Source organism: Octopus sinensis, linkage group LG4 (genome assembly GCF_006345805.1).
Source record: "Octopus sinensis linkage group LG4, ASM634580v1, whole genome shotgun sequence".
Lineage (NCBI taxonomy): Eukaryota > Metazoa > Mollusca > Cephalopoda > Octopoda > Octopodidae > Octopus > Octopus sinensis.
This window is the reverse complement of record NC_043000.1, coordinates 68,007,967-68,021,850: the sequence shown is the minus strand read 5'-3', so window position 1 is coordinate 68,021,850 and position 13,884 is coordinate 68,007,967. Positions and strand designations below refer to the sequence as shown.

Here is a 13,884-nt window from a genome sequence, read left to right as displayed (position 1 = left end):
AAAGAAAAATATCAAAAATATATAAGTTTGGAAAAATAAATATTATTTTGAAATTTGGTTGTTTGTTTCATTGATAAAAGGAAATTGGAGAAAATTACCCAAACTGACAACAAGCATAATTACAATAAGTGCTTTCTTGAGAAATTATCATGAAAATGGTGTACATACGTTGAATATAAATAAACATGTGCTTTGTCTTGTGGCTATTACAAAGTTCAGTGCCTGACAGTAACTAGGAATATAACCCCAGATGGAAATAAGATTTTAGGAATTTCTAGAAATTGATGTTTTAATAATTTAAAATAAAGGTTTGTGTGGAGGAGTCTTTGCTTTTGTTGGCTGATATTTGAAGGCAATCATTTTGTGCAAGTTAATTTTTTCCAATGGGAATGTGAGGGATTAACAGAGCAGAGGAATAATGTAAAGATAAGTGTCTATCTTTTGTTATCAAAAAATAATACTAATAATAATTAAGAATTGATGAAAATAATTTGCCAATATGTTGGGCAGTGTATTGTTAGGTGTTGTGGTTTGGAAATTGAATAGGCACAAAAGTTCACTGGTCTCTAAAGTTTCCTATATGTATAGATTATGTTGAGGGATTAGTAAAGTAAGATATTTTGATATTTTAGGGACAGAGACAATAGCAAAGACTATTACAGGAAGTTTATATTTTCTATTTCAACAAAAACCCACAGCCTGAAGATTTCTGCCCAGGATGAGATGAAATTATAAGCCTCTGGGAAACACAGAACTGTGCAAAAGCTATAATAAAATTATTACACTAGAAATGTATTGAGTTTTTTCATTAAAACAGTCATATATATATATATATATATATATATATATATATACTTTATTTGTATTAAGGCTGCAATTGGTTTCATGCAATATGCCCTCAACAATTATGAAGCCTATCACAGGGAACATTGGTGTTCGTCTCCACTTTTGATTAATCCAAAATTATTTGGATTAATCCTTAACATGAAATCAATGGTAGCCTTAATATACAAATAACAAGTCTTTATCAACCAATGCAGTGTTGAATACTCATTCTCATTTTTTAATTCTTACATATATATTTATACCAGCATGGACAGTGGATGTTAAAAATGATTTTATATATATAAATATGTGTGTATATATATATATATATATATATATATATACACACACACACGTAATAAATGAAAGGGTATCTGGGAATCCAGGCAGTTATCTCAGTAATATCTCCTGTGAACACTGTGTCTAAGATTGAATAGTGAGGGAAGATCTCTTCAGTAGAAATATTACCATAAATCCTCAAGTATAGTCCGCCCTTGAGTATAATACGCAGGGGATTTTTAGGGGCTGTACCTTTGAAAAATCTAAACATTGTGTATAATATGCACCTCTTGGTTTGTAAAAATGTATACGGTAACATCCTTTATTATTATTGTATATATAACATAGTGCAAACGTGTAGCCTTTTTGTGCATTTTGTTAGCAGAAAATAAAGAAATAACAATAATAACGTTTAATAAATGTTGCTTATTGCAAGTTATGGATGATTCTTTTAGGACTTCATTGCTTTCAGGCTTAGCTTAAGGTATTTTTGTGCTCGACATCACAAAATGCCAGACAGCAAATAGAGACTCGAACATTGCTTAGAAAATAATTTTCATTTTTAACCTCGCATATAGTATGCACTAGGGATTTTGACCTTTAAATTTTGGGGAAAAAATGCGGATTATACTTGAGGATTTATGGTAGTTTCACACAAACTGAAAATCCAGGAAGTTACCTTCAGTTGCAGAGTATGAAATAACAAGCAAAGAATGGAACTGGTATCACATATATTCCATAGTTTACAGGTGTTCCAACAACATGTGGGTGACAATTTGTATAAGTTGGTAAACATAAAAGAGAGCAATGATTATGTAAAATAGATTATATAATATTGATTATGTAATGAAAGACCCATCTCATCATAATGCGAGTGAATAAATAAATTTATATATTTATTCACCATAGTGAACATATCATCATTACCCTCTTCCAAGTTTATTACATGATCTATCATTTGTATGTTATTTGAAACAGCTGTAAAATGTGGAATAAATATGATGCCAAAATCACCATTCTTCACTTGTTATATAAGCATACATATATAAATATATGTGTGAATATAATATCATCATTATTCTCCTTTTCATTATTGACCACATTATTATTAGATACATTTTCCAATTTCACAGATATGTTTCATTGACATATTTTGATTTTCTTTGAAGTACATAGCTTCTTATATCTTAGTGCTCAACAAACATTCTAAAAAAGCACTTTTAATTCAATACAAGTTACATTTCATTTTACTATCAATATTTATCAATGAAATTTATGTAGAAATCTTTATACTCACATTCTCTGTATTATTATTATTATTATTATTTTATTATTATTATTATTATTACTGCACTCCCCCCAAAAGAGAGAAACAGTTAACTTTCAAGGTTGACAAAATAAGTACCAGTTGAGCACTGAGGTCAATATAATTGACTTACCTCTCCCCTAAAAAATTCTTAGCAACATCTGAAGAAGGAATTTCTATATTCTGAAATATTATATCAGACTATGAATAATTAAATTATAACAGTCATTATAGTCCACTCTGCTTTGTTGTACCATTCAAGACATGTTATATTTTACAAACACAATGCTTCCAGCGAACTACAATACTTTCCTATTATTATTATCATTATTATTACTATTATTATTATTATTAAGGCGGTGAGCTGGCTGAATTGTTAGCAGTGTTTTGTCTGTTGCTATGTTCTGAGTTCAAATTTCACTGAGGTCGACTTTGCCTTTCATCCTTTCAGGGGTTAATTAAATAAGTAGCAGTTATGCTCTGCGCTTGATGTGATTGACTTAAACCCTTCCCCCAAATTTGAGGCCTTGTGTGCCCAGTAGAAAAGATTATTATTATTATTATTATTATTATTATTAAGGTGGTGAGCTGGCAGAATTGTTAACATGCTGGATGAAATGCTTAGTGGTATTTTGTCCATCACTGCGTCCTGAGTTCAAATTCCACTGAGGTCAACTTTGCCTTTCATCCTTTTGGGGTTGATAAATTAAATACCAGTGAAACACTAGGGTCGATGTAATCAACTAGTATCTTCCCCCATATTTCAGGCCTTGTGCCTATAGTAGAAAGGATCATTATTATTATTATTATTAATGTGGTGAGCTGACAGAATCATTGGCATGCTGGACAAAATACTTAGTGGTATTTTGCCTATCGCTACATTCTGAGTTCAAATTCTGCCAAGATCAACTTTGTCTTTCATCTTTTCAGGGTTGATAAATTAATTACCAGTGAAACTTTGGAGTTGATGTAATTGACTAGTCCCCTCCCCACAAATATACAAAGTCCCAATATATCCATCATGACCACACATCTGATAAGGGTACACCAGGCACATGCATCACAACCACATGTGTCTGACATGGTGACCTCATATCAAGGTAACCAGTGCATGACCTTGCAGGTGGAACTCAGAATGTTCTTCAGGCCAAGTAGCTCATCCTGCTAAAAAGGTCCCTGAATAAGAGTTGTTTAAAGATGATGAATGAAACAACCATGTTACCAGAGATAAATTACTCAAACCCCAAAGAATTCCTCTCAATACATGGCTCTGATGCTCCCCAACTACTTCTGCTTGTGATCAGAGATGCACATATTGTCAGCCACCAAAAAACATGTTTAACTGGTTATGATCAAGCAACTGACAAGCAAATCTATACGATTGGGCAAAATATTTACTGTAGCCCATCTTTTACACCAAGACAAAACATGTACGTTATAACACTTCCAATCATTTGAAATCAAAAGCCATGAGAGCCACTGCCTGGTATTGCATCAGGGCATTTATTATCATTATTATTATTATTATTATTATTATTATTATTATTTAGTGAACGATATTTCGACATCTTGTGTGTTTTCAACTGGTTTAAAAAATAATTTTGTCAATATACTTCATTTTGGTTAATATATAAAGGATTGAGGTTGAAGACACACAAGATGTCAAAATATCATTCACTAGATAACAAAGGCACTCTTTTAATTTTGACTCTATATCTTCTGGAGGAGTACCTCAATCCTTCATATATTATTATTATTATTATTATTATAATTATTATTCATACTCATTACATCCATCTTTAGATATCATAGATATGTTTTGATTACTTTCTTTGAAATACATAACTCCCTCTCCCTCTCACTCTATCTCTCTTTCTTTCTCTCTCATTCATTTTCAGCAACCACTTGTTGTAATAACTGGAATACAATATATATATAACATACTAGAGATATGTAAGGACATAAAACAGTCTGTTTATATTGTCACATTGGCTGTTTTATATATATATATACATATATATGACTACAAACATATAGTCACACATAATTTTTATATACAGTATATGGATGAAATTTTGGTGGTTTTTCATTTCAAGTACTCCTTGAAAAAGAAATATAATTCTGAAGGAAAAAGTATAACACACAAAACACACACACACACACACACACACACTTTATAATCACCCACACAAATATATGAGTTCACACTTATGATTGAAATGGGTTAATAAATACAATTTCACATAATGTATCTACTTGTTAGATTGTCATTTTTTTTGATTTACAGAGAAAGGATTATAGAGATGTGTGATATTTTCATGCTTTTCCCATGGATATTGGCCATGTAAGTGAACTGGAATGGATACATCAAGGATTTGAAACAGAGTTGTGTGGTCAGCTCATTGACTGCTTACTCTGTTTATCTAAAGAGACTGGCTTTCTCAGGTGTACATATGGCATGGTCATTTATACTTTGGTCATCAGCATACGAACAAAAACTGGACTGTGGATATGAAATTGTTGAGGGAGGCTGCATTTCAATGTTGCCGTCTTTACAATCCTCTCGACTCGCTGAAGAAAAGGAAGCAGTTTGGTATTTACATAATTGAATATGATCATATGAAAAATATAAACAACAAACATAATTCATAATGAGTACATGAGGTGCATATACATGTGTGTGTGTGTGTGTGTATATTTCTCTGTCTCTCTGTATATATGTGTGCGTTTGTCTGTATGTGTGTGTCTATATATATATATACACACACACACAAATATGAGAAAGGTTGTGTAATTAAGTAGCTATCAATTTATACGAGTCTCTGTATGCCACTTAATTATGTACAGATGCATTGTGTGTATGTATATGTGTCAACATCATCATAATCATTTAATGCCTATTTTCCATGCTGGCATGGAGGCTAGTATGCTCTACTGGATGTGTAATGTGCATGTACATGTGTGATTGTGTGCTTACTGTATTGAAAGAGAAGTTAGGTATAAGAGGAATTAGATGCAGTGTGCAAGAGAGAAGACTGCACTGGTTTGGTCATGTGATGCAGATGAATACCAACAACTCCATAAAGAAGTGTCATTCACTCAAAGTGGATGGAATTCATGGAAGAGGGAGATCCAGAAAGACATGTGACAAAGTATTGAAGGACAACTTCAGAATGTTGAATCTTTAAGATGAGATGACAAAGGACTGAAATACCTGGTACATTGATGAACTCAAGAAGACCCATCCTCCACAGCAGAAGCATTAAGGCTGCATCCCCTGGTAAAGAGGATTGGCCTGTAAGAGTCTTGTGCCAGTGCCACATAAAAACATGCTGGTGGCACGCTAAAAGCACCCAGAACACACTACAAAGTGGTTGGCAATAGGAAGGGCTTCAACTGTAAAAACCAAGCCAAATCAGATTGGAACCTGGTGCAGTTCTCCAACTTACCACCTCCTGTCAAATTGTCCAATACACACCAACATGGAAAACAAATGTTAAAGGATGATGATGATTTTATATATATATCAGGCTGAGTAAAAAGTAAGCAACGTTTTGAAACATGAAATTCATCACAATATATTTCAACAATGAGGAAGTTTTATTCATCAAAGTAAGTACCATTACAATCAACACATTTTTGCCAATGAGTTACTAGTTTGTTTATTGTGGTAACATAAAACTAGAGTTCTGGAGCTCATGAACTCTTTGAATGCATTTTCAGCATGAGGTTTGATATTTGAAATCCTTCTCTCACAGGAAATAATCAAGGTGCTTGAAAATGGTAGTTCTATTGGAGAAAGGTCTGGGGTGTAAGCTAGGTAGGGAAGAACTTCTAGCGCATCATTAGTGAAACGTGTGGTTGAGCATTGTATGAAGAATGATTGGTCCTCTTCTGTTGACCAGTCTGAGATTGAAGAATAGCAGTTTTCATTCATTTTGGCAATTTCATGGCAATATGTTTCTTCAGTAATGGTTTTTTGAAATTTTAAGCAGTTATAGTGGATGAGTCCAGCAGTACACCATCAAACAGTCACTATAATCTTCTTTTTGAGGAGCTCGGGTTTAGGGAAGGTTTTCAGTGCTTCATTGTGATCCAACCACTGTGAAGAACGCTTTTATTATTGTACAGAATCCACTTTTCATTGCAAGTTACAATACAGACAAGAAATGGATTGGTCTGGTTATGGAGAAGAAGCAATGAGCAAATTTCATATCTGTGCATTTTCTGATTTCATTCAAATCATGTGATACCCATTTGTTGAGTTTTTTGATTTGCAAATGGGTGCAGGCAGTTTTCTGGTTAAGTTGAAGTTCTTTCACCAGTTCTTGAGTGTTTTTACATGGATTTTTCTCAATGATGGTCTTTAATCAACCATCATCGATAACTAATGGGCATCCACTATGCTCAGGATCTTCAAAGCTCAGGTCCCCACTGCAAAATTGTTTAAACCATTTTCGAGCTGATCACTCACCAATCATTTCCTCATCAAAAGTTTCATTGATATCACAAGCAATTTCAGCTGCTATACATCCTTTTTTGAGGTTGAATAGCAAAATAACCCAAATATCATGCTTTGACAGTTCCATTTCAGATGATTGTAACAATGGTGAAAAAGACATCAATGTTAATATATATATATTATATATATATATATATATATATTATATATATATATATATATATATATATATATAATATATATATATATATTATATATATATATATATATAATATATATATATATATATATATATATGTATATAAACTTAGATAAATAAACTTTGATCTGGCAATGTTTCTACAGCTGGATGCCCTTCCTAACGCCAACCACTCCATGAGTGTAGTGGGTGCTTTTTACGTGCCACCGGCACAGGTACCGGATGAGTCTGGCAAACGGCCATGATCGGATGGTGCTTTTTATATGCCACCGGCACGGGGGCCAGGCGAGGCTGGTAATGGCCACGAATGGATGGTGCTTTTTATGTGCCACTGGCACGGGGCCCAGGCTGGGCTGGCAATGGCCACGAACGGATGGTGCTTTTTACGTGCCACCGGCACGAGGCCAGTCGGGTCGGCGCTGGCAACGGCCACGAACAGATGGTGCTTTTTACGTTCCACCGGCACGAGGCCAGTTGAGGCGGCGCTGGCAACGGCCGTGTTCGGATGGTTCTCTTACATGCCATCGGCACTGGTAACTCAGCTGCAATTTCCATTGATCAATTTCAATTCTGATTCTCACTTGCCTCAACAGGTCTTCACAAGTAGAGTTTTGTGTCCCAAGAAGGGAAGGTATGCATAAGTGGGCTGGCTACATCCCATGTAGAAGGCCACGGGTTATGGTCTCACTTGTCCTGACGGGTCTTCTCACGCACAGCATACTTCCAGAGGTCTCGGTCTCTAGTCATTTCCTCAGTGAGACCTAAAGTTCAAAGGTCGTGCTTCACCACCTCGTCCCAGGTTTTCCTGGGTCTGCCTCTTCCACAGGTTCCCTCAACCGCTAGGGTGTGGCACTTTTTCACACAACTATTTTCATCCATTCTCGCCACATGTCCATACCAGCGCAAACGTCTCTCTTGTACACCACATCTGATGCTTCTTAGGTCTAGCTTTTCTCTTAAGGTACTTACACTCTGTCGAGTATGAATACTGACATTACACATCCATCGGAGCATACTGGCTTCATTTCTTGCGAGCTTACGCATATCCTCAGCAGTCACGGCCCATGTTTCACTGCCATGTAGCATGGCTGTTCGTACACACGTGTCATACAGTCTGCCTTTTACTCTGAGCGAGAGGCCTTTTGTCACCAGCAGAGGTAAGAGCTCTCTGAACTTTGTCCAAGCTATTCTTACTCTAGCAGTTACACTTTCAGCACACCCGCCCCCGCTGCTGACTTGGTCACCTAGGTAACGGAAGCTATCAACTATTTCTAGTTTTTCTCGCTGGAAAGTGACAGAAGTTGGTCTCAGAGCATTTTCAGTGTTTATTGTTCCTGAGCATCTGCCACATACAAAAACCATCTTCCTAGTTAGCCTTCCTTTGACATTGCTGCACCTCTTATGTGTCCATAGCTTACACTTGGTGCATCTTATAGAGTTTCTACCTACACCTTTTCTACAGATCGAGCAGGGCCACCTACCTGAAGGCGTTTGTGATTTGTCTACCTTCCTACTTATTAGGACTTTGGTTTTAGCTAGATTGACTCTAAGGCCCTTCGATTCTAATCCTTGCTTCCACACCTGAAACTTCTCCAGTTCTGATAGTGACTCAGCAATTAGAGCAAGGTCATCAGCATAGAGGAGCTCCCAAGGGCATCCTGTCTTGAATTCCTCCGTTATTGCCTGGAGGTCTATGATAAATAGGAGGGGGCTGAGGACTGAGCCTTGGTGGACCCTACCTCTACCCGGAATTCCTCACTGTACTCGTTGCCAACCCTCACCTTACTAGCAGCGTCCCTGTACATGGCTCGCACAGCTCTCACTAAACATTCATCTATCCCTAGTTTCCTCATTGACCACTAGATAAGGGATCGGGGGACCCTGTCGAAGGCTTTCTCCATGTCAACAAAAGCCAGGTACAGGGGCTTATCTTTGGCTAATGTATATATATATATATATATACACCTTCTCCTTGGCTTACAACTGAGTTCTGTTCTGACTGACAGCATGTAAGTCAATCAGCTCATATGTCGGACTTATATTCTTCAGCACTATTGTCATTCAAATGCAACTGGTGCTTGAAAGCAACTGAGTGAGAGACAATGGCAGGCAGTGGATGCCTTGGTCTAACGGAGGCCTGCATTGCCAGATGCTGCCATAGTTATCATATGTGTAGCTTCCCAACGTCTGAAAATCGATTTTTAAAATTTTTTTATTTTTATTCATCTATTTATTTTTTCTGGTTGTAAGTTGCATAGGTTGTAAACTGAGGAGAAAGTGCATGAGTGTATATATATATATATATATATATATATATATTATATATATATATATATATATATTACCCAATGACTGGCGTAGCAGCACCATAGTCAACTGCTACAAGGGTAAGGGTGATGCTCTAGATAGAAATAACTACAGGGGTATTAAACGGATGTTGGATCAGGTGATGAAGGTCACAGAGAGGGTCATAACTCATCTCATTGGAAAGGCTTAATTTGCTAGATGAGATGCAGTTCGGTTTTTGTGCCGGGTAGAAGCACCACTGATTCTATATTCCTGGTCCGACAACTGCAGGAGAAGTACCTAGCTAAAGATAAACCCCTCTACATAGCTTTTGTGGACTTGGAGAAAGCCTTTGACAGGGTCCCCCGATCCCTTATCTGGTGGTCGATGCGGAAACTGGAGATTGACGAATGGCTAATAAGGGCTGTACAGGCTCTATACAGAGAGGCTGTCAGCAAGGTTAGGATTGGCAACGAATATAGTGAAGAATTCCGGGTAGAAGTAGGTGTACACCAAGGCTCAGCCCTCAGTCCTCTTTTATTCATCATAGACCTCCAGGCAATAATAGAGGAATTCAAAACAGGTTGCCCCTGGGAGCTCCTCTATGCTGATGACCTGGCTCTCATAGCAGAATCACTATCGGAACTAGAAAAGAAATTTCGGGTGTGGAAACAAGGGTTAGAATCAAAGGGCCTTGGAGTAAATGTAGCAAAGACCAAAGTTATAGTAAGCAGAAAGGCGAACTTAGCACATACCCCATCGGGCAGGTGGCCCTGCTCGAGCTGTAGGAAAGGTGTAGGTAGAAACTCCATAAGATGCACCCAGTGTAAGCTATGGATGCATAAGAGGTGCAGCAACATCAAAGGGAAATTAACTGATAAGATAGCTTTCATGTGCAGCAGATGACCAGGGACAATAGACACCACAGACACTCAGAAAACAGATTCCATCACACTCCAGGGGAAGAAACTAGAAGTAGTTGATAGTTTCCGCTACCTGGGTGACCAAGTTAGTAGTGGAGGTGGATGCTCAGAGAGTATCACCACTAGAATACGAATAGCCTGGGCAAAGTTTAGAAAGCTCCTACCCCTACTGGCGACAAAGGGTCTCTCACTCAGAGTGAAAGGTAGATTGTATGATGCATGTGTGCAAACTGCCATGCTTCATGGCAGTGAAACATGGGCCATGACTGCAGAGGACATGCGTAGACTTGAAAGAAATGAAGCTTGCATGATCTGCTGGATGTGTAATGTCAGAGTGAATGCACGACAGAATGTAAGCACCCTGAGAGAAGTGCTAGACATAAGAAGCATCAGATGCGGTGTGCAAGAGCGATGCTTGTGATGGTATGGTCATGTACTGCGGATGGATGAGGAGAGATGTGTGAAGAAGTGCCGCTCCCAAACAGTTGAAGGAATCAGGGGGAGAGGTAGACCCAGGAAGACATGGGATGAGGTAGTCAAGCATGACCTCAGAGCATTGGGCCTCACTGAGGCAATGGCGAAGGACCGAGGTCTCTGGAGATGTGCTGTGACTACAAAGACTCGGGATGTTTCCAGCACCAGTTCCGCATAGCCCCTGCCCATTCAAAGTACCTTGGATCCCGGAACATCTCGCTGTGCTTGAGGAGACTTGTTGAGTCAAGTGCATGTACATGAACATCGAAACAAATATCAATGGAAATAGTAGTTGTGGTACCTGTGCCAGTGGCACATAAAAAGCACCATCCGAACGTGGCCATTGCCAGCGCCGCCTCTACTGGCTTCTGTGCCGGTGGCACATAAAAAGCACCATCCAAACGTGGCCGATGCCAGCACCACCTCAACTGGCTTCTGTGCCAGTGGCACATAAAAAGCACCATCCGAACGTGGCCAATGCCAGCGCCGCCTTGGCTGGTTTCCGTGCCGGTGGCACGTTAAAGGCACCAACCAATCGTGGCCGATGCCAGACCCCCCTGGCACCTGTGCAGGTGGCACGTAAAAAGCACCCACTACACTCGCGGAGTGGTTGACGTTAGGAAGGGCATCCAGCTGTAGAAACACTGCCAGATCAGACTGGAGCCTGGTGCAGCCCCTGGCTTCCCAGACCGCGGTCGAACCTTCCAACCCGTGCTAGCATGGAAAACAGACGTTAAATGATGATGATGATATATACACACACACACACATGTCATACACGTGGATACAGATATGCATTTAACATGTATGTGAATAGTAATTAAATCATCAAAAAAATCTATTAACTCACTCATGGAGACACTTCTAGTGTGTTGTGTGTCATCTTCCACAGTAATTACTTGTACATTGTTCATTCGACGAAGAGCCACAAGACAGCGAAATATGACAACTAAAAATACACATCCAACTATAACGCCAACCACTGCACCAGCAATCTTGTAGCCATATTCATACTGTGCCTCGAGAATATAGCTAAATAATGGGAGAAAACAAATAACATTATTGTTACATTGTTACATAATAAATGGACTAACAAACAATATATAAAAGAAAAGAATGAACATAAATATCTGCACTCACTCCCTGCCACACATGCATGCACACACACACACACACACACACACATGTATGCATATATGTATGTATGTGTATATGTATGTATGCATATGTTGAGGTGAGCTGGATATATTTCGTGCCAATTCACACAAAACGGTTGTTAAATATTTGTTAAATGTTGAAGAAAGACCTACTCTGTCATGCTACAGAAACAAATGGTTCTGCACACTTGTGACAGCAATTTAGTTGATTGTTAAATGTTTTGAAGGTAAAGTTTAATTCTGTGTTTGCTGCACAAAATTTTCCATACAAACACACACACACACACACACATATCTTGAGAGAAAAGTTGGACTTAAGAAGCATCAGATGTGGTGTGCAAGAGAGACGACTGTGCTGGTATGATCATGTGGAGAGAATGGATAAGGATAGCTGTGTGAAAAAGTGTCACACCCTAGCAGTTGAGGGAACTTGTGGAAGAGGTAAACCCAGGAAGACTTGGGTGACTGTAGCTTTTGGAAATATGCTGTACTTGAGAAGACCCGGCAAGCCAAGTGAGACCATAACCTTGTGGCCTATGCCAGAGGTGTAACCAGCCCACTTATGCATACCTTTCAAGACTTGTTGAGGCAAGTGAAATAAAAATCGAAATCAAATTCGATGACTAGCATCCATGCTAGTGGAGTGCTAAGAGCACCATCCAAACATGATCGTTGCCAGGGCAGCTAACTAGCTTCCATGCCAGCGGCACATAAAAAGCACCATTCAAGTGTGATTGGTACCAGCGTCGCTTTACTAGCACTTGTGCCGGTGGCATGTGAAAAAAAACATTTGAGCGAGGTCATAGCCAGTGCCACTGGACTGGCTCCTGTGCAGGTGGCATGTAAAAACACCATTTGAGCATGGCTGTTGCCAGTACCACCTGGCTGGCCTTGTGCCGGAGGCACATAAGAGCACCCACTACACTCTCGGAGTGGTTGGCATTAGGAAGGGCATCCAGCTGTAGAAACTCTGCCTGATCAGATTGGAGCCTGGTGCAGCCATCTGTTTCGTCAGTCCTCAGTCAAATCGTCTGACCCTTACTAGCATGGAAAGCAGACGTTAAACGATGATGATGACACATACTTGACTGTCGCCCCGACCCCATGCCCAGCATCTCCACCCTTATCTGTCTAGCAGAACTTGTCCTCACCCTCAACTACTTTACATTCATGGGGAAGATTTACCAATATTGTCTGGTGTTGCTATGGATACAACAATGGGCCCCAATTTCCCCAACTTATTTGTTGATTACAGTGAGGCCCAGTATTCTCCCAATTCTCTGAACTGACCCCCCAGAGTCAGTTCAGGCTACATAGGCAATAAGCAATTGTATAAGTGCCACCTCCCTCTCTGGCAAACAACTCCCCAATTAGTCTCTTTCCTTTCTAACTTTCACCTTTCTCTCCAATTTACATCTACCATCTCTGACACCTCTGTAAACTTCTTTTGATCCTTTTATTTTATCTATTTATTATCTCCTTTTACCTTAAACACTTTTTCATCATTTTTTATCCTTGTATTAATTTCTATTTTTTATCTTTTCATTTTTTATCTTGTAACTTTTATTTTTTTATTTATTATTTTTATCCTGTATTTTTCTCTATTGTTTTAATCTATTTTATTTTTATATACACACATGCACATACATACACACACGTACATATGCGCACATGCACACACACGCACACATACATGAACACACATATACCTCCCACCTACACCACACACACAACCCACATATGTGCACACACATATGTGCACACATACACATACACATGAACACACACAACACATACGTGCACACACATACACATGCATACACACATGCATACACACATACATACACACACATCTCCACGTGCACACACGAACATACGCATAAGTACACTCCTACACTCATACATACACTTCCACATTCACACACACACACACACACACACACATTCCCATGCGCACATACAAACACATACAT

General features: G+C 38.7%; 1 protein-coding gene across 1 annotated transcript in view; it reads right to left on the bottom strand.

Annotated features, from left to right (window-relative positions):
- Nucleotides 1-4,074: 4,074 nt before the first annotated feature.
- LOC115211126 overlaps nucleotides 4,075-13,884 on the bottom strand; it is a 24,548-nt gene continuing 14,738 nt past the window's right edge. Inside the window, exons 3-4 of the mRNA XM_029780062.2 lie at nucleotides 11,605-11,786; nucleotides 4,075-4,981 (exon numbers count right to left, since the gene is read on the bottom strand). Coding sequence (XP_029635922.1) covers nucleotides 4,830-4,981; nucleotides 11,605-11,786 — 334 coding nt within the window. The 3' untranslated portion in view covers nucleotides 4,075-4,829. The remainder of the gene's footprint in view (nucleotides 4,982-11,604; nucleotides 11,787-13,884) is intronic.